Source organism: Pseudophryne corroboree, chromosome 12 (assembly GCF_028390025.1).
Source record: "Pseudophryne corroboree isolate aPseCor3 chromosome 12, aPseCor3.hap2, whole genome shotgun sequence".
Taxonomy (NCBI): Eukaryota; Metazoa; Chordata; class Amphibia; order Anura; family Myobatrachidae; genus Pseudophryne; species Pseudophryne corroboree.
This window is the reverse complement of record NC_086455.1, coordinates 164599168-164620942: the sequence shown is the minus strand read 5'-3', so window position 1 is coordinate 164620942 and position 21775 is coordinate 164599168. Positions and strand designations below refer to the sequence as shown.

Here is a 21775-nt window from a genome sequence, read left to right as displayed (position 1 = left end):
TGCGTTCATGATACAACAACACAGTACAACACATCGCTGCGTTCATGATACAACAACACAGTACAACACATCGCTGCGTTCATGATACAACACAGTACAACACATCGCTGCGTTCATGGCACAACAACACAGTACAACACATCGCTGCGTTCATGGCACAACAACACAGTACAACACATCGCTGCGTTCATGATACAACAACACAGTACAACACATCGCTGCGTTCATGATACAACAACACAGTACAACACATCGCTGCGTTCATGATACAACAACACAGTACAACACATCGCTGCGTTCATGGCACAACAACACAGTACAACACATCGCTGCGTTCATGATACAACAACACAGTACAACACATCGCTGCGTTCATGATACAACAACACAGTACAACACATCGCTGCGTTCATGATACAACAACACAGTACAACACATCGCTGCGTTCATGATACAACAACACAGTACAACACATCGCTGCGTTCATGATACAACAACACAGTACAACACATCGCTGCGTTCATGATACAACAACACAGTACAACACATCGCTGCGTTCATGGCACAACAACACAGTACAACACATCGCTGCGTTCATGATACAACAACACAGTACAACACATCGCTGCGTTCATGATACAACAACACAGTACAACACATCGCTGCGTTCATGATACAACAACACAGTACAACACATCGCTGCGTTCATGATACAACAACACAGTACAACACATCGCTGCGTTCATGGCACAACAACACAGTACAACACATCGCTGCGTTCATGATACAACAACACAGTACAACACATCGCTGCGTTCATGGCACAACAACACAGTACAACACATCGCTGCGTTCATGATACAACAACACAGTACAACACATCGCTGCGTTCATGGCACAACAACACAGTACAACACATCGCTGCGTTCATGATACAACAACACAGTACAACACATCGCTGCGTTCATGGCACAACAACACAGTACAACACATCGCTGCGTTCATGATACAACAACACAGTACAACACATCGCTGCGTTCATGGCACAACAACACAGTACAACACATCGCTGCGTTCATGGCACAACACAGTACAACACATCGCTGCGTTCATGATACAACAACACAGTACAACACATCGCTGCGTTCATGATACAACAACACAGTACAACACATCGCTGCGTTCATGATACAACAACACAGTACAACACATCGCTGCGTTCATGATACAACAACACAGTACAACACATCGCTGCGTTCATGATACAACAACACAGTACAACACATCGCTGCGTTCATGATACAACAACACAGTACAACACATCGCTGCGTTCATGATACAACAACACAGTACAACACATCGCTGCGTTCATGGCACAACAACACAGTACAACACATCGCTGCGTTCATGGCACAACAACACAGTACAACACATCGCTGCGTTCATGATACAACAACACAGTACAACACATCGCTGCGTTCATGATACAACAACACAGTACAACACATCGCTGCGTTCATGATACAACAACACAGTACAACACATCGCTGCGTTCATGATACAACAACACAGTACAACACATCGCTGCGTTCATGATACAACAACACAGTACAACACATCGCTGCGTTCATGGCACAACAACACAGTACAACACATCGCTGCGTTCATGGCACAACAACACAGTACAACACATCGCTGCGTTCATGGCACAACAACACAGTACAACACATCGCTGCGTTCATGATACAACAACACAGTACAACACATCGCAGCGTTCATGATACAACAACACAGTACAACACATCGCTGCGTTCATGGCACAACAACACAGTACAACACATCGCTGCGTTCATGGCACAACAACACAGTACAACACATCGCTGCGTTCATGGCACAACAACACAGTACAACACATCGCAGGGAATTTTCGCTTTTCAACAAAGTTAGGACACATGTCACGAGTTCCATTTAACCCATACGGGAACTCCATTTACTTAGCCGCCATAGGGAATAGACCCACTTCTTCACCAAACCTCATCCTGACCCTCTGTTCCACGCTCACTGTCTACTCTACCCCAACTCTGTCGCCCCTGTCTGTCTGCCCCTCCCCTTTAGAATGTAAGCTCTCACGAGCAGGGCCCTCAACCCTCATGTGCTCATCTTTTTCTTGCTTAAACCATCTTCCACGGAACCAAATCCCGGGGTTTTCTGCCACCTTATACTTATTTCAGTGTCGTCTGCTGACGCAGTTATGTTTATGCCCCCTGTACTTGTCCTCTATTGTCTGCAACTGTAAGTCGCTGTTTTCCTGTTCTGCTTATTTGTTTATGTGCTCTGTAATTGGGCGCTGTGGATCCCTTGTGGCGCCATATAAATTTCAGATAATAATTTACTTATACTGACTTATTATCAATGCTACCATTATACTGTAGGTGTATGGCTGGGGAAGACCCCTCAATTAATGGGTTCCCAACTTGCTCTGTTCCATCCCATTACACCATCCTTGACTACAGGCCTCTAAATGTGGCCCCCCAAAGGCTTTGCTGTGGCCCTGTGCCTTAGGAAACTCTGCGGCTATTATGGTATACCACACTTTAATAAGCATACAAACATTTACTGATAACACATACATGGGCAGCACAACAATACACTGGGGACAGTAATATATAATTCATCAATAATATCAGCAATAGTATCCAGACAAAAACACATTTCCCCCTCAATAAGAATAGAATAGCTGCTTGTGCGTCATGCCAATACAAGTGATTTCCACACAGAGGTACTCCTATCTCTGAGAGTTCTGCCTCAGCTGGCCGCTGGACTATGATAGGTCGCCTACAACCAACAGTCTGATGGATGTATCCAGACACTAACAAGTTGCGCTCAATATTCCTAACAGATCATTCAGATTGCAAGCTTATGGGACAGTAAATTCTTCTCAGTGTAAACAAACATTACGGGCATTATTCGCAAACCAGGGAAAATGTGGGTTCAGCACAACAGACTCTAGTTACAACATTGCACAGCGGGGGGAGATGCTTCAAATCTTGGAGGGAGATAAAGCGGAAAACCAGTCAGCTTGTAGCTGTCATTTTAAAGACTGTTCCAGATAAATGACAGCTAGTAGCTGATTGGTTGCTACGGGCAACTTCTACACTTTATCTCTCTGAAGCTGAATCTTCCATTTTTCCCATTGTTCTGTCAGTAATCAGTGACCTGAACGAGCTGTTAATAGAGAACTATAAATTATACATTTTATATACATTAAATACTATTATGTATGTCTTTATGTCAATGAAATGCAAAATTCTGCAAATAACACCTATAATTAATGGGAATATTATTAAGTTGGAGTATTCAGAGACATTTTTAAACTGTGGGTAATTCTCCTTGTAGAGACTGATACACAAGTGTTTTTGTTTCCCAATGGTTTATTGTATCATCTATTCACACATTTTAATCTTTGGTGCGATACACATTCACGTCATTATTTAGTGGTGGTATTTTGCTTAGTTCTAATTTTTGCCTTTTTTATTACAGAGTCTGTTTTATTGTTAATATTTGAGGATTTAGAGTCAAATTCAATTAGCCGTGAAAAGATGTTTTAGCTGTAAACACAGCGATTTTACCGCAAACCGCCTAATTGTCAGCAAAAAACGGACTTCTGGTAATTTTATAGCAATTTTCAATTCACCACCTCTGAGCACATGAAAAGTTATTTAAAAATCCCTATTTTAAGTTAAAAAAAGGCAGGATTTTGGGCCCGATTCAGACCTGATCTGCTGTGCATTTTTGCAGAGGTCTGCGATCAGATAGCAGCCGCCCATAGAGAGTGAAAACCCGCCCTGTACAAGTGTGCGAATGCATGTGTACGGCGTGCAAAAATGCTGCCAGACAGCGGACATCTGCAAATCCGTTCACAACTCACTCACCATGGAATGATGTTTCCAGTGTGTGCGCAGCCCAGGACTTACTCCTACAGTGCCATACACACAGGCTGATCGGGGCCGGAGCGGACGTCACACACCCGCCCTGAAAACACTTGGGCACTCCTGCGTTTTCCCTGTCACTCCCAGAAAACGGGCAGTTACCACCCCCACAAACGCCCTCTTCCCGTCAACTAGCCTGCGAACGCCCATGCGATCAAAATTTTCGCACCATCCTGTCGCTGTTTGGCGGCGCACCTGCGCATTGCAGAGCATACGTAGTCATTTGATAATCGGCCGCTATGTGATTTCACAAAGCAGCGACCAGGTCTGAATTGGGCCCAGTGTTCAGAACCCCAAAAACAAAAAGCTACTGAAAAGAAAAAGTTATTGAAAAGACACAAGAAAAGGAGACGCAGGGACTGGTTGGAACGCAGGATGTAACGTCGCCCGTTTCATGATTTGTAGCTAACCGCGCATGCATCCGAGATCTGATAATTATAAGCTATCGCCACTATTTGTGGTAATAAGAAATTAAGATATTACCGGGATGTACTAATACACACAAATATGAACAGGGGCATTGAAAGGAGAACGTTCCTGCGATGTGTAAGAAGGGAACTGATCGGTAATTCCACAATTTCACTTCTATAGCGACACCCCGCAACACGACTGCGCTTGCATGCTCTACTGACCACGCATGTGCTGCGACCATTGCTGTAGGTTACTATGTAACCTTCTCCGAATAGAGTCCTATGTAGCCCATAAGCTAGAGCAGCTAACGCCAAGCTTCGCACTCCAGAGGTTAAACATACAAAATGGCACCAAACCCCCCCCCCCAAAAAAAAAAATACTTGTGTTGATCATTTTTGTGTCAACCATTTCCACCCTGTTGATCTTTTGTACGGTCTACATTTTCACGCTGTCGACCATATGGTGTCGACCTATTCATAGTCGATCTTTTAATCCATACCCCTCCCGAGTAAATCGCAGCTAATTCTACTGACCCCTATGAATACTTTCCTAGTGAAACATGCGACACAAGTGGGAATGGCCAGGTGTTGCATGGGTGCACATAGTTAGGATGCTGCAACAAAGCCTGCACTAGATTGATCTAGAAGAGGAGGAATAGAAATGTTTTCCTGGTCTTTAGTATTACGCTTATTTGTACTCCCTCCCCTATAGTCACATTGTTACTTTCTCTGACATCTCTCTACATAGGCTGGTTAGTAAATCTTGCGTGGGGTGTAAATAATGCAACAATAAAATCTGGGTTTATAGATGAGACATTGGGGGTAATTCAGACCTGATCGCTCGCTAGCGTTTTTTTTGCTGCGATCAGGTCAGAACTGCGCATGCACTGCACAGGCGCGTCGCACAAGTACAAAGCGGATCGCCGCTCGGCGATGAGTTTCTGCGAAGAATACATTTGCACGGGCGATCGCAAGGAGATTGACAGGAAGAGGGCTTTTGTGGGTGTTAACTGGCCGTTTTCTGGGAGTGTACAAGCGTTTGCAGGGCGGGTGTCTGACGTCAATTCCGGTCCGGGACAGGCTGATGTGATCGCAGTGGCTGAGTAAGTCCTGGGCTGCGCAGAGACTGCACAAGATCTGTTTGTACCGCTCGGCTGCACATGCGATCGCACACTTGCAAAGCGAAAATACACTCCCCTATGGGTAGCGACTATCTGATCGCAGCGCTGCAAAAAACCCTGAGCGAGCGATCAGGTCTGAATTAGGCCCCTTGTGTTTAGATTTTTCTCCAGAAGACTTGGTGCTGCATTAAAGTGGGGTGGGGGATGTTACAGTTAGAAGTGCACTCGCCCCCCCCCCCACCCCCCTTTACATATAGAAGTAGAGGTAATACGTTTTTTCATTTAAAAGTTTATACTAACAACTGACATGAACTTGTAACACCAGCGACGTGTGCGCAATGTAAGAACAGATCATTACAAGTTTCACACTGTAAGATAATCATTACAAATTGTGTATTAACCTTTTGCTTTGATTCTTTGTCAGCTGACAACTGTACCTGGATTTGCTGGACAATGTTTCTTAGCTGGACCAGGAATTCTTTAGCTTCCTTAGCTCGGTCTGACAGTCCGTTCAGGGCCTGGGAAAGCTGGCTCTGCAATGACAAGAAAACACAGAGTTCAGAGCAAGTGCCAGCAAAGGACAAGACATGGGCACGCTACAGGTAAGTACTGCCACTGCAGCGCAGGTGCTGTGACACCAGCACAGGCACCTGATATTACAGGCAAGTAAGGCAAGTGCAGCGCAGGTTCTGTGACACCAACACAGGCACCTGATATTACAGGTAAGTAAGGAAAGTGCAGCGCAGGTGCTGTGACACCAGCACAGGCACCTGATATTACAGGTAAGTAAGGAAAGTGCAGCGCAGGTGCTGTGACACCAGCACAGACACCTGATATTACAGGCAAGTAAGGCAAGTGCAGCGCAGGTTCTGTGACACCAACACAGGCACCCGATATTACAGGTAAGACAAGTGCAGCGCAGGTGCTGTGACACCAGCACAGACACCTGATATTACAGGTAAGTAAGGAAAGTGCAGCGCAGGTTCTGTGACACCAGCACAGGCACCTGATATTACAGGTAAGTAAGGAAAGTGCAGCGCAGGTGCTGTGACACCAGCACAGACACCTGATATTACAGGCAAGTAAGGCAAGTGCAGCGCAGGTTCTGTGACACCAACACAGGCACCCGATATTACAGGTAAGACAAGTGCAGCGCAGGTGCTGTGACACCAGCACAGACACCTGATATTACAGGTAAGTAAGGAAAGTGCAGCGCAGGTGCTGCGACACCAGCACAGACACCTGATATTACAGGTAAGTAAGGAAAGTGCAGCGCAGGTGCTGCGACACCAGCACAGGCACCTGATATTACAGGTAATTACTGCAACTGCAGTGCAGGTGCTGTGACACCAGCACAGGCACCTGATATTACAGGTAAGTAAGGAAAGTGCAGCGCAGGTGCTGTGACACCAGCACAGGCACCTGATATTACAGGCAAGTAAGGCAAGTGCAGCGCAGGTTCTGTGACACCAACACAGGCACCCGATATTACAGGTAAGACAAGTGCAGCGCAGGTGCTGTGACACCAGCACAGACACCTGATATTACAGGTAAGTAAGGAAAGTGCAGCGCAGGTGCTGCGACACCAGCACAGACACCTGATATTACAGGTAAGTAAGGAAAGTGCAGCGCAGGTGCTGCGACACCAGCACAGGCACCTGATATTACAGGTAATTACTGCAACTGCAGTGCAGGTGCTGTGACACCAGCACAGGCACCTGATATTACAGGTAAGTAAGGAAAGTGCAGCGCAGGTGCTGTGACACCAGCACAGGCACCTGATATTACAGGTAAGTAAGACAAGTGCAGCACAGGTGCTGCGACACCAGCACAGGCACCTGATATTACAGGTAAGTAAGACAAGTGCAGCACAGGTGCTGTGACACCAGCACAGACACCTGATATTACAGGTAAGTAAGGAAAGTGCAGCGCAGGTGCTGCGACACCAGCACAGGCACCTGATATTACAGGTAAGTAAGACAAGTGCAGCGCAGGTGCTGTGACACCAGCACAGACACCTGATATTACAGGTAAGTAAGGAAAGTGCAGCGCAGGTGCTGCGACACCAGCACAGGCACCTGATATTACAGGTAATTACTGCAACTGCAGTGCAGGTGCTGTGACACCAGCACAGGCACCTGATATTACAGGTAAGTAAGGAAAGTGCAGCGCAGGTGCTGTGACACCAGCACAGGCACCTGATATTACAGGTAAGTAAGGAAAGTGCAGCGCAGGTGCTGTGACACCAGCACAGGCACCTGATATTACAGGTAAGTAAGACAAGTGCAGCACAGGTGCTGCGACACCAGCACAGGCACCTGATATTACAGGTAAGTAAGACAAGTGCAGCACAGGTGCTGTGACACCAGCACAGGCACCTGATATTACAGGTAAGTAAGGAAAGTGCAGCGCAGGTGCTGTGACACCAGCACAGGCACCTGATATTACAGGTAAGTAAGACAAGTGCAGCACAGGTGCTGCGACACCAGCACAGGCACCTGATATTACAGGTAAGTAAGATAAGTGCAGCGCAGATGCTGCGACACCAGCACAGGCACCTGATATTACAGGTAAGTAAGGAAAGTGCAGCGCAGGTGCTGTGACACCAGCACAGGCACCTGATATTACAGGTAAGTAAGGAAAGTGCAGCGCAGGTGCTGTGACACTAGCACAGGCACCTGATATTACAGGTAAGTAAGGAAAGTGCAGCGCAGGTGCTGTGACACCAGCACAGGCACCTGATATTACAGGTAAGTAAGAAAAGTGCAGCGCAGGTGCTGTGACACCAGCACAGGCACCTGATATTACAGGTAAGTAAGGAAAGTGCAGCGCAGGTGCTGTGACACCAGCACAGGCACCTGATATTACAGGTAAGTAAGAAAAGTGCAGCGCAGGTGCTGTGACACCAGCACAGGCACCTGATATTACAGGTAAGTAAGGAAAGTGCAGCGCAGGTGCTGTGACACCAGCACAGGCACCTGATATTACAGGTAAGTAAGGAAAGTGCAGCGCAGGTGCTGTGACACCAGCACAGGCAGCTGATATTACAGGTAAGTAAGGAAAGTGTAGCGCAGGTGCTGTGACACCAGCACAGGCACCCGATATAACAGGCAAGTAAGGAAAGTGCAGCGCAGGTGCTGTGACACCAGCACAGGCACCCGATATAACAGGCAAGTAAGGAAAGTGCAGCGCAGGTGCTGTGACACCAGCACAGGCACCCGATATAACAGGCAAGTAAGGAAAGTGCAGCGCAGGTGCTGTGACACCAGCACAGGCACCTGATATTACAGGTAAGTAAGGAAAGTGCAGCGCAGGTGCTGTGACACCAGCACAGGCAGCTGACATTACAGGTAAGTAAGGAAAGTGTAGCGCAGGTGCTGTGACACCAGCACAGGCAGCTGATATTACAGGCAAGTAAGACAAGTGCAGCGCAGGTGCTGTGACACCAGCACAGGCACCCGATATAACAGGCAAGTAAGGAAAGTGCAGCGCAGGTGCTGTGACACCAGCACAGGCACCCAATATAACAGGCAAGTAAGGAAAGTGCAGCGCAGGTGCTGTGACACCAGCACAGGCACCTGATATTACAGGCAAGTAAGGAAAGTGCAGCGCAGGTGCTGTGACACCAGCACAGGCACCTGATATAACAGGCAAGTAAGGAAAGTGTAGCGCAGGTGCTGTGACACCAGCACAGGCACCCCATATTACAGGCAAGTAAGGAAAGTGCAGCGCAGGTGCTGTGACACCAGCACAGGCACCTGATATTACAGGTAAGTAAGACAAGTGCAGCGCAGGTGCTGTGACACCAGCACAGGCACCTGATATTACAGGTAAGTAAGACAAGTGCAGCGCAGGTGCTGTGACAGCAGCACAGGCACCTGATATTACAGGTAAGTAAGACAAATGCAGCGCAGGTGCTGCGACACCAGCACAGGCACCTGATATTACAGGTAAGTAGGGAAAGTGCAGCGCAGGTGCTGTGACACCAGTACAGGCACCTGATATTACAGGTAAGTAGGGAAAGTGCAGCGCAGGTGCTGTGACACCAGCACAGGCACCTGATTTTACAGGTAAGACAAGTGCAGCGCAGGTGCTGTGACACCAGTACAGGCACCTGATATTACAGTTAAGTAAGGTAAGTAGGGAAAGTGCAGCGCAGGTGCTGTGACACCAGCACAGGTACCTGATATTACAGTTAAGTAAGGTAGGTGCAGCGCAGGTGCTGTGACACCAGCACAGGCACCTGATATTACAGGTAAGTAAGACAAGTGCAGCGCAGGTGCTGTGACACCAGCACAGGCACCTGATATTACAGGTAAGTAAGACAAGTGCAGCGCAGGTGCTGCGACACCAGCACAGGCACCTGATATTACAGTTAAGTAAGGTAAGTAGGGAAAGTGCAGCGCAGGTGCTGTGACACCAGCACAGGTACCTGATATTACAGGTAAGTAAGAAAAGTGCAGCGCAGGTGCTGCAACACCAGCACAGGCACCTGATATTACAGTTAAGTAAGGTAGGTGCAGCGCAGGTGCTGTGACACCAGCACAGGCACCTGATATTACAGGTAAGTAAGACAAGTGCAGCGCAGGTGCTGTGACACCAGCACAGGCACCTGATATTACAGGTAAGTAAGACAAGTGCAGCGCAGGTGCTGCGACACCAGCACAGGCACCTGATATTACAGGTAAGATATGTGCAGCACAGGTGCTGTGACACCAGCACAGGCACCTGATATTACAGGTAAGATATGTGCAGCACAGGTGCTGTGACACCAGCACAGGCACCTGATATTACAGGTAAGATATGTGCAGCACAGGTGCTGCGACACCAGCACAGGCACCTGATATTACAGGTAAGATTATATAAGGGTGGAGGAGATACGTATTTTCCAGAAGAGATGTTTAGCATATGTCGCACAGCACAATGACACAAGTGGCAGAAATACGACCTTGTCCCATATTTCAATGGACCACCTTTGTACATTGCACCTTATGTCACAAACTCTCGGGCAGATTAAAGGATGCAACTCGTAGCGTAGGATTGGCGCGACCCAGAACAGAGGTTTGGAGTCTAACATGCTGGTGGTGTTCCTCAGCGATCCACAGCATCGGGCACTGGAGACTCCCAACCTGCTGCCCGCCGCTGACCCCAGAGCCGCCGCACCCGGTAAGTGCACGTCAGTATCTGGCCCGGTGTGATACCTTATACGGGAAAGACCATTTTTAGTTGAACTTAAATGCAACCTATCAGATTCTATGGGGGGTATTCAATTGTTTGAAAAGTCAGTTGGGTGTTTTTTTTCTAATAGACAGGAAAAAAACTGACACCCAACCGACTTTTCAAACAATTGAATTCCCCACTATCTGTCATTTTCTACGATGCAATATTGAACGGATAGCTAGAATCTGATTGGCTGCAATGGGCGACACCTAAACTTTTCATTCCTAGAAACTTTAGTAGTCAGAGACGATTAAGAGTTTATGTTCTTCACCAGAAGGCAGCAGAACAATCCGTGTCCAACTTTCTAGATGATGGTATCATCACATTTTGCTTAAACATTATGGAAAAGTCTCTGCATATAGATATTACATCTAATGATAACTGATACTTAACACTTAAACTATATTTGGCATTAACATTTCTCTTAACGGGGAAAAACATTACAAGAATAATATACATATTTTTAAAATGCCATTCCTAAGAAGTGATTTCTTGGCCTCTGGGAAGGCAGCCGGTGCTGTTACTAAGCGTAAGACACAATGGCACAGCAGAGGCAGCTGCCAGACGGTGACGTAGATACGGATAGCTTCTGCAATGACATGTTCATTCCTGTGCCCAGCATATTGGGGGGCGGCGTTGGGGAGGGCGCTGTCCGGACAACGCAGGCATGTACGGACCATTTTTTGGAGGCAGGCCGTAGGCGACTGCTTGACGTCATACGCAGCCGCTGCGACCCAAATCATGGCGGCCCGGCGACTGTCGCGAAGGCAGGAGGCTACCCTTAAGATGTGAGCGCATTGCTGTTTAGGACTGAGCTTGTGGAACCCTGGCCTAGGCTATTCCTGCCTCTGCCGTATGCTGGTTACAGGTAGTCTTTCACGTGTCGGACCATGAAAAGGCGCACTTCTGTTATTCTGTATTAAAGGCTTCATTAACTTCTCCATTATTTGGGGTATATTTACTAAAATGCGGGTTTATAGAACTGGAGATTTTGCCAACAGCAACCAGATTCTAGTTTATATCTTCTCGAAGATGCTAAGATAAGTAGAATCTCCACTTCTATAAGCCCGCAGTTTAGTAAATATACCCCTTTGTCTGCACCTTTCTAGAATAATAGAATAGGTAACACACCCAAAACAACCGGGAAAAGCTTTGTCCCCACCGGAACTTCCCAAATAAAATCAAAATGACAAACTAATACAACCGAAGACAAACTCCTCTGCCCGGCAAGTTATGCAAATGAGCTGTTCTACAGCGCCGCACTGATTTGCATACTATGCTAAGCCATTGAACGACAAAATTATAATAGGGGGAAAAATGAATATATAATGACGCTGCTTTCTGTCTCGGGATTGAGAATTACTAGCACGTACGTGGAGATCTACATTCTGTATTTCACCGGTGACGTCTTTCGCTTTCATCATCTCTTGAGGTTACTCCCCAAGTTCAACGCTCCCACTTTCAGCGGGTAAGTACAGTAAGTGCATAAACCGTACACAGAAGAGGAATGATCGCAGCTTGCGTTTGTTTTGTAGACATGTTACATTAATGACTGTACAAAGCATTCAGGCTGATCTCAAAGGTATTAACCTCGTTGCCCTTTTTAATTCAACATTAATTAACATAAAGTGATGGTTTGATGTGCAGTGATTATAATCCCTTGTTGGAATTAAAAAACATAATTAAGCTGGTGAGAAACCGACACTTGTCTTTATGCAGATTTTTACTCTTTAAAAAGGAAACGTCTCTGCAAAATCAGATTCCCGTCAGCTCTAATCAATGTTTCCTGACACTGTGCAAAGCAGTTTCTCTGAAAAGGACAGAGGGAGCATAGAGCTTCCCAAAAATATTTCTATGGAAATATGGCAGCTTGCAGTGAGTAACCTCTGACTGAATCCCTGGGTACACAGGGCCTGTTTCAGAGATGTACCCAAATGCCCCCCCCCCCCCAAGTAAAATCTGCCACCCGCCGAGTTTACTTCCCATAGGAAGTGCTCCCTGCAAATCACAACCAGACAGGGAGACCCAGGGGAGATGTATTTGTCCCCTGGGACTGTCAGTCCACTGCGAGTTACTCCCCTGCTATAACGTCAGCCCTATCTGGCTTCTATGGGCTGCAGCTGATGCAGTCCCCAGAAGCCAGCCAGTTTAGCAGAGCTGGAGTTAAGCCCCGTCCTGTACCGAAGCCCCACCCCCAATGCTGCCGTGCATAAAATCTACTTTAGCAACAAGGACAGGGCTGCAGCCCCCTGGCCAGTCACATAACAGGTTGCCACTGGTCGCAGTTGCGATATAGCATGCAGCGGTCGTGCAACAAATATGCTGATAAAGGTATCGAAAATCTGCCACTGGGGCACAAAGACACAGATACTGGATGCACGCCAGTCAGTAATTTATATTCTGACTAACCCTATTGGTCGTGCGTCCGAAACAGTCTGGACAGGCCCGCGTTTCCCCCGTTACCGCCCACAAAACGCTTCTGCCCGTTACTCACTTTGCAAATCAATCCTCACTGCGAGTGCCGCCGTAAGACCACTGTGGCACAGGTGCAGCGTAACATACGCAGTGGCACAAATCACTCAACAGAATACAACATTGACGACGCGCCTGAATTTCCTTTCTTGTTTCTACTGTGAGATGACTTTTATACTGTGATACGACCATGACTAAATAACTGCATTTAGCAACATAAAAGCTTTCACATCTACAAAGACATCATCAACCTATTGTTAAATTAAACGCCACGCATAATATACGCAGCCTCCAGCTTACTGCTTGGCACACACCATTACAGACAGCTATTTGGGAGTCATTTAAATTCATATTTAATATAAAAAAAAATAAACACTTCACACATCGTTATTCCTCCATGCGCACAAACCTCTCATCCTACCGCCACCTCCAGCGACTCCTCCACAGGCCATTATCTGTTTTGTGAAAGATACCGCAAATAATGGCCCTCATTCCGAGTTGCTCGCTCGCTAGCTACTTTTAGCAGCCGTGCAAACGTACAGTCGCCGCCCACAGCGGAGTGTATTCGCAAGTGTGCGATCGCATGTGCAGCCGAGCGGGATGAAAAAGTTTTTTGCAGTTTCTGAGTAGGTCTGACCTTACTCAGCCGCTGCGATCACTTCAGCCTGCCCGGTCCCGGAATTGACGTCAGACACCCGCCCTGCAAACGCTTGGACACACCTGCGTTTTCCCTACCACTCCCAGGAAACGGTCAGTTGACACCCATAAACGCCCTCTTTCTGTCAATCTCCTTGCGATCGGCTGTGCGAATGGAATCGTCGCTAGAAGCATTGCATAGCAACAATGCTGTTTGTACCCGTACGACACGCGTGCACATTGCGGTGCATACACATGCGCAGTAGTAACTTGATCGCTGCGCAAATCGGCAGCGTACGATCAACTCGGAATGACCCCCAAAGTGCATGAGACGGACAAAGTTCTGATTGATAGCGCTGGTGTATTACAGTGAGTAAAAGGTGATAATTTGATTAATTGCAAATATATAAAGTGAGCTCAGAGTTTCCTGCTGTCACAGGCGCCCGCTGCCCCTATAGTCACCTCATCGTATGATATTCTTACTGCTCGGTCACACACAGAATAATGACAGCGTTCCATTACTGTGCCCCTTAGCAAGTTGGACTGGGCTGTGATTTCCAATATGGCTGCCTCCACGCTAAGTAACCATGGTACGGAAATGTTCATAAACCTTATTCAGATCATAAATCATTGGCGTTGGTGAATGCTATGTACAAGTAGAAACCTATGGGGGCTGTTTTTGCTATCGCAAAATATATTCTGTGATAAATGGGCCCTAAAACCTTCCAACAGTCCAAATTTACACAGCTTGAAAGGGGAGCGAGCTATGGTGGTCATTCCGAGTTGTTCGCTCGTTGCCGATTTTTGCTAAGGAGCGATGTAGGCGAAAATACGCATGCGCATGGTACGCAGTGCGCATGCGTTAAGTAAATTAGCACAAAACTTAGTAGATTTACTCACGGCCGAACGAATAATTTTCATCGTTGAAGTGATCGGAGTGTGATTGACAGGAAATGGGTGTTTCTGGGCGGAAACTCTGTTTTCACGGCGTTTGCGGAAAAACGCAGGCGTGCCAAGGAAAAACGCAGGAGCGGCTGGAGAAACGGGGAAGTGGCTGGCCGAACGCAGGGCGTGTTTGTGACGTCAAACCAGGAACGAAACTGACTGAACTGATCGTTAATCGTGAGTAGGTCTGGAGCTACTCAGAAACTGCTAAGAATTATTCATTCGCAATTCTGCGAATCTTTCGTTCGCAATTCTGCTAAGATTCACTTCAAGAGGGCGGTGGCCTAGCGTGTGCAATGCTGCTAAAATCTGCTAGCGAGCGAACTCGGAATCACCCCCTATAGGTAAGTGAATATGGCTTCACCAGAAAGTAGTGGGGCTGAGGTGGGCGTGATTAAGCAGATAGGGGCTGGGTTACTGCAGATTGTGGGCGTGGTCTGTAACCGTGACTACAGAATGTTTAAAAAAATAAATAAAGTGCATTAAACAATTTGCTGCTACAATGTGAATGGTTGCCATGGGAACAACTAGTAAGTTACCTGTAGTGCAGTTTTGCACGTCTAGAATTATTTTTAAAGGCCAAAATACTCACCGGACAAAAATATCTGTCCCCCATGCTGTCATTTGCCCCCCATAACTACTAGCATGAAATCTAACACACTGCAACTTATCAGGTAGCGAAAGGTTAACATACATAAAAAAAAAAAAAAAGGAGAATTAAACCCAATGCTTATCATCAGCTGCGGTAATCCTCCCTGAAATGACCTTCAAGACGCAAGTAAATAGGAATTAATATTGCATGGCCTCCTTGGGTCGCTGTAAATGTGATTAGTTATCTGCGTTCTGCTGGAAAATCAGATGCTGGAATGGAATTAGTCGGCGAGGCAGCGTTGCAGCTGGAAAATAAATCAGAACACTTAAAAATTTATGAAAATCTGCACAACAAAGACAGTGCCTGGAATGTGATTACTCAAGTAGAGGGACCTGTCGCGGCAATACACTCAGGTGCGCCTGCACACCTGCTCGTTCATGCAAATGTGTCACCAGCCAACCATGTGGCTTCAGCTTATTGCATAAAGGCATGTAGACGTGGTCAAGAGGTTCAGTTATTGTTCTGACCAAACACTGGAATGGTGCTGACAACGCAGCAATACACACTATCCCTATAAACTCACTGCCTAGGTGTCGTCCTTGACTCTGAACTGCCATTTGCTCCCTACATTCAATTTGTTTCCAAATCCTGTCACATAGTCTAAGAAAACCCTAATTCAGGCATTAATTATCTCCGGGATTGACTACTGCAACTGTCTTCTTACCGGACTTTCCGTTACCAGACTCTCAGTCATACAATTGACTGTGAATGCAGTGACTGGGCTGATTTTCCTCTCAAAATGTTATTCTGCTGCTCCGCTCTGTCAGTCCTTACACTGATTGGCTGTATGCAAATGGCGCCAATATGAAAAACTTTTACTTACATACAAGGCCATTAATAAAACCGCACAAACAGCCTACATTTCTCCCCTTGTCTCAAAATATCTCCCAACTCAACCCCTCTACAAGATTGATACCTACTGCATCTCCGTTACAGGACTTTTCGGGGACTGCACCCACCCTGTGGAATGCCCTCCCTCACACAAGACTTCCTTCTGGTCTCCAAACTTTTAAATGTTCAGACAAGCTTATCAAATTCCTGAACCATCCATTTAACCTCCCTAGGTAACTGGACTGGATTACATCCCCTCTGCACAGTTCACACAAAATGTACTTGTGTTCTCTTTCTTCACTCACACCACAGCAGAAGAAAAAGGTGGCACTGCCCAAATGGACTCCTTGTTATGGAGGGTGGAGGCACACTGGGTGGGTTATCGAATTAACGGGATCAGTAGGATTTAACTGTGGCCGACAACGGCATCCCGGCCGCCAGAAGAGTGAGGACAAAGTCCCCTTGCGGGCTCGCTGCACTCTGCGCGCTGCAGGCTTGATGGCTCGCCACGGGTTCTATTCCCACTCTATGGGTGTAGTGGACACCCACGAGTGGGAATAGCCGCTGTTCGCCAGGATTCCAGCTGTCTGCACTGTTGGCTGTCAGGATTCTGGCGTCGGTATCCTGACTGCCGGGATCCCGACAGCTGGCAAATTAACTGCATCCCGAATTAACATGTATAGGCTGTAACAGACTCTTATAGCACCACCACTAAACCCCATGGCCATGCCTGTCCTTGGTAACATATATAGGCTGTAACAGACTCTTATAGCACCACCACTAAACCCCATGGCCATGCCTGTCCTTGGTAACATGTATAGGTTGTAACAGACTCATATAGGACCACCACTAAACCCCATGGCCCTGCCTGTCCTTGGTAACATGTATAGGTTGTAACAGACTCATATAGAACCACCACTAAACCCCATGGCCCTGCCTGTCCTTAGTAACATGTATAGGCTGTAACAGACTCTTATAGCACCACCACTATACCCCATGGCCCTGCCTGTCCTTGGTAACATGTATAGGCTGTAACAGACTCTTATAGCACCACCTCTAAACCCCATTGCCCTGCCTGTCCTTGGCAATAGCTGGTGCTGTATTGTCAGTGAACAAAGGATGTGACCACAAGGACCAACAAGCAGATATTGATCTGTGCAGTCACTTGAATAGTCAATATACTGTATAATATACAGAAGCTTTTTGAAATATTTGCATCTGTCTCTAACCAGCACACCCGAGCTGTCGCACGATGAGGAATGGGACGTGCATCGTCTGCTGGTTCATTAGATGGGATCTCTGGGCACTACAGTCCGGCTCTGATAAAGAAAATAAGGAATCCGCAGCACTGGAGCCGCAATAAATTCAAGCAAATCAGAAACATGACCTTCAAGGGGCTTTTCAAGGGCCGAGGTGCAGAAAAGTAACCATACATCATGCGACTGTAGAGTGAGGCGATGCAAAGCAATTCCAAAGAGCGCAGATCAATAAGACGCTGGCAGGAACAAACACATGAAAAAATCAGAGGATGCTGCCAGGAGAACGTGACAAGGAGCCAAACCTGTCAGAACAGCAGTCACCAGACAGACGGGAAAGCAGGCTGCATCTGCAAGTGCTGAAATACTCTGCAGCCTCCTCTCTACAAAACTGCACTGACAATGCTGAAGCTAATAGAAGTTATTTTATATACATTTCTAATCTGATTGGAGTTTCTCAGGGGAAATGTAAAGATGCATAGGAACGGTTTTGCAATTTAAACAGTCCACCGGTTATCAGTAATTGTTGGTTAGATACATGCTCTATAAATTGTATCTAATGTCACTGGAAGTGGGAAAAAATATCTTTGCTCACTGCTTTGGGGAGTATCCAATTACTCGTGATAGTGCCACAATTTTTTTTTATAGCCCTATCCAATTAGGTCCCGTGAAAAACACCAGTTTTTTTGCGTGAAAATACATAAGTCCTGTGAAAAGCTGCAGACCTACAGTTTATATTTTCACGCCACTTATCGCAGGTCTAGCGGGCACTTAGCGCAGATTATGCTTCACATGCATCCATAATCACCGATAAGTGCCGGCATCAGGGGGAGGAGCGCGCCACATCAGGGCTAATTGGATAGCCCCAAGTGAACCAATTAGCCGCAGTAAAATTACCACGGCTAATCGGATATCCCTTTGAGGGACACTGTACTGTATATGACAAACAGTGCCCGCTCCCACCAGTGAGTCAATAAGCAGTCTCGTCTGCCTGCAAGGGGGGTGTGATCGCACAAAGGACGGACTGGGGCCAAAATTGACCCTGACATGCGCATGCGTTCGCACATGACAGGGGCATGCGTGCCGCAAAAGGGCGTGGAATCGCAGCACTCTCCCATTTCCATGGAAACGGGCAGAGGCGTGCTGCAAGTCAGGGGGCGTGGAGCATCCAGACCAGAGAGCCGGAGGCTGCACTGTGCGTGGCCTTTCCAGCTCTATGTATGACATAACCGTCCCACCAGCTCTTCTGGCATTTGCCAGGATTGCCAGATGGGCAGTCCGGCCCTGGATCGCACTCATGCATGGTGAAACCGTGCACAGCCTACAACATTATTTTTTCACAGATGTTTTGACCATGCCTCCAGCAATTAGGCCCCGCCCCCTACATTACCCAGCCCAGCTCTCTATAGCCTTTATGTATCATATGTTGGAGTTTTATAAAGAAAGGATAAATAATAACAGTATTAATAAAAAGTTCATACAAGAGGGTGGGGACTATTTAGAAAGCACTGAACGACTGGCAGACAATTCTAATTCTTTAACAAATAATAAAATATTTCCAGGATCAGACCCTTTCTGACCCAGGATGCTACTAAGACCCTTATCCACTCACTGGACTACTGTAATCTCCTCCTGACTGGCATTCCTGACAATTACCTCTCTCCACTCCAATCTATCCTCAATGCTGCTGCCCGGCTCATCTTCCTCACCAAACGCACTACGTCCACCTCTCCCCTCTTACTAGACCTTCACTGCCTCCACTACAGAATCCATTTCAAGCTTCGCACACTCGCTTACAAAGCCCTCACCCACTCCTCTCCCATCGACATCTCTGACCTTATCTCCCTTTACTCTCCCACCCGTCCTCTTCGCTCTGCTACTGCACGCCGACTCTCCTGCCTATGGATTACTTCCTCCCACTCCTACCTCCAAGATTTCTCATGTGCTGCACCACTTCTCTGGAATTCCCTACCTCTCCCCCTCAGACTCTCCACCTCTCTACAAAACTTCAAACGGGCTTTCAAGACCCACTTCTTCACCAAACCCAGCCAAATCTCATCCTAACCCTCGGTCCCACGCTCTCTATGTACCCCGTCTGTGTCACCCCTCTCCTTTAGAATGTAAGCTCTCACGAGCAGGGCCCTCTTCCCTCATGTGCTTATCCTTCTCTTACTTTAATAATCTTCAGCTGCACCAAATCCAGCAGTCTTCTGCCACCTGATACTTATTCCAGTGTCATCTGCTGATGTAGCTATGTTTATTTACCTGTACTTGTCCTATATTGTATTCAGCTGTAAAGTTGCGGTTTTCCTGTTTGATTATTTATGTACTCTGTAATTGGGCGCTGCGGAACCCTTGTGGCGCCATATAAAGGATAATAGTAAATAACACTGTAACATGCTCTGCTGGGATTCATTACTTATGCCGCTTCCAGACATGTGACCCGGGAATTTGCGGGGTCTAGCAAGCTGGCAAATTCCCAGGTTTCAGCACCATGACCCTGGCCAGGAGGAGGGTCGTGGACCTGGGACTTAGTCCTGGGTTGTTTCCCTTCACACAGGCAGAAATCCCAGGTTGATGCGCGTTCACGTGCAAAAACCCAGGATATAGCTGCACATGTGAAAGGGGAATTACTGGCAAATTGTAAAAGATCCAGGTGGAGCTACAGTAATTATATCACTTGTGATTCTGTGAGGAGACCTGGAAAACATGGACTGTTTGTGGCCAGGAGAACAGAGTTTGAGAACCACTGATCAATACTGATAGGATCGTGATCAGATATATTGGAAAATGCCCTTGCCATAGGATCTATTCCCACTCCGTGGGTGTCGTGGATCCTGGACCAAAGGTATATCAGCTATTCTTCCGGGGTCACAACGGGTGCTATGCGATTATCCGCCCTAAATTACCACGGCTAATTACCTCCCCTGGGGCTATCCAATTAGCCCCGATGCCAACACTTAGCGGGGATTTTGTTTTGCCAAATCCACGATACAGTAATCAGGCTTTTATTCCGCGATTGCAGCTGGATAAACACATAGGATCCGTGAAAAGTTACAGACTTATGTGTTTTCGCACTAAAAACTAAATTGGAGGCTAATTGAATAGTCTGAAAAAAAAATTGTTGATTAAAAAAAATATATTGGATATTCCCCTAAAGCCTGGCACAGATTCAATCAGCCCCAACATTTTTGTGGGAGGAAAAAAATGGCCTTTTACTGAGATTTTTTTGCCCACTGTTTTATCGGGGCAATTCAATTGTAGCCATTTTTCTTTTCTCTTGAAAAATGTTCAGTTTTCGGGCGAAAAAACACATTGGTTTGGGATAAGTTCCCAGACCTATATGTTTTTGCGACCGCAATCATGAAAACAGGGCACTTATCGGGCATTTATTGGTGGTCCCGAAAAAAATCCTGGTAAGTGCCAGCTAATTGGATAGCCCCGGGGGACCAATTAGGCCACAGTTGATTTAATTTCCCCCAAAGGGGTCTATTTACTAAGCCTTGGAGAGACATAAAGTACCAGCCAATCAGCTCCTAACTGCATTGTTACAGGCTGTGTTTGATAATTGACAGGTGCTGATTGGTAGTAGTCCATCACTCTGGACTTTACCTCTCTCCAAGGCTTTGTAAATAGACCCCAAAAAGCGGAGTACAAATGTGACAGCTACCCTGAAGAACTGCTGAAGGCGGCCAATCGGAGAGCAGCCACAGCTGTGACTTGTGGGAATTCTGATCACCGTCATCCAATTGGTTGTTGTTTTATGAGAGGAGAGGCAGCCAAGATTCTGACCAATCACAACAATGAGGAGCAAAACGGATTCAGAGCTGGACGCCATGTTAGTGTCAGACGTAGTGAAGACGCATGTGCTGGGATGAACTTGTGGCGGTGCTTGCAGTGAGGATTTTTCTGCAAAGTGACTAGGGGAGCATTTGTGGGTGGTTACGGGGGAGTGGCGGCTCAAACGCAGGCTTGTCACAACCGTTTTGGGGACGTGTCACCGCTTCTGCTGCAGTAAAAATGGCTCCGATGTCCTACTTCAGACAGCCATGCTGAATCAGGGTCACTTGAAGGTCGATGAACGGCTGATGTGCGTCCGACGGTTGCGTCTTTGCGCACAAACAGCTGATCGGAGACTCTGCCAAGGCCGCCTTGCTACAAAAACTGGTGGCTACGACATTTGTATATTTTCACGCAACCACTGCGTACGGAATCACAGCCGCGAAAGCGTTTGCGACCATCT

At 46.9% G+C, this 21775-nt stretch overlaps 1 protein-coding gene across 11 annotated transcripts in view; it reads right to left on the bottom strand.

Annotated features, from left to right (window-relative positions):
* Positions 1-21775, bottom strand: part of TRIM9 (tripartite motif containing 9) — a 91351-nt gene that overhangs the window by 43299 nt on the left and 26277 nt on the right. For 6 of the 11 annotated variants that reach the window (XM_063948423.1, XM_063948418.1, XM_063948419.1 and 3 more), the window contains exon 2: positions 5922-6053. In XM_063948423.1, coding sequence (XP_063804493.1) covers positions 5922-6053 — 132 coding nt within the window. The remainder of the gene's footprint in view (positions 1-5921; positions 6054-21775) is intronic. The other 5 variants (XM_063948420.1, XM_063948421.1, XM_063948422.1 and 2 more) reach the window with 1 other exon arrangement.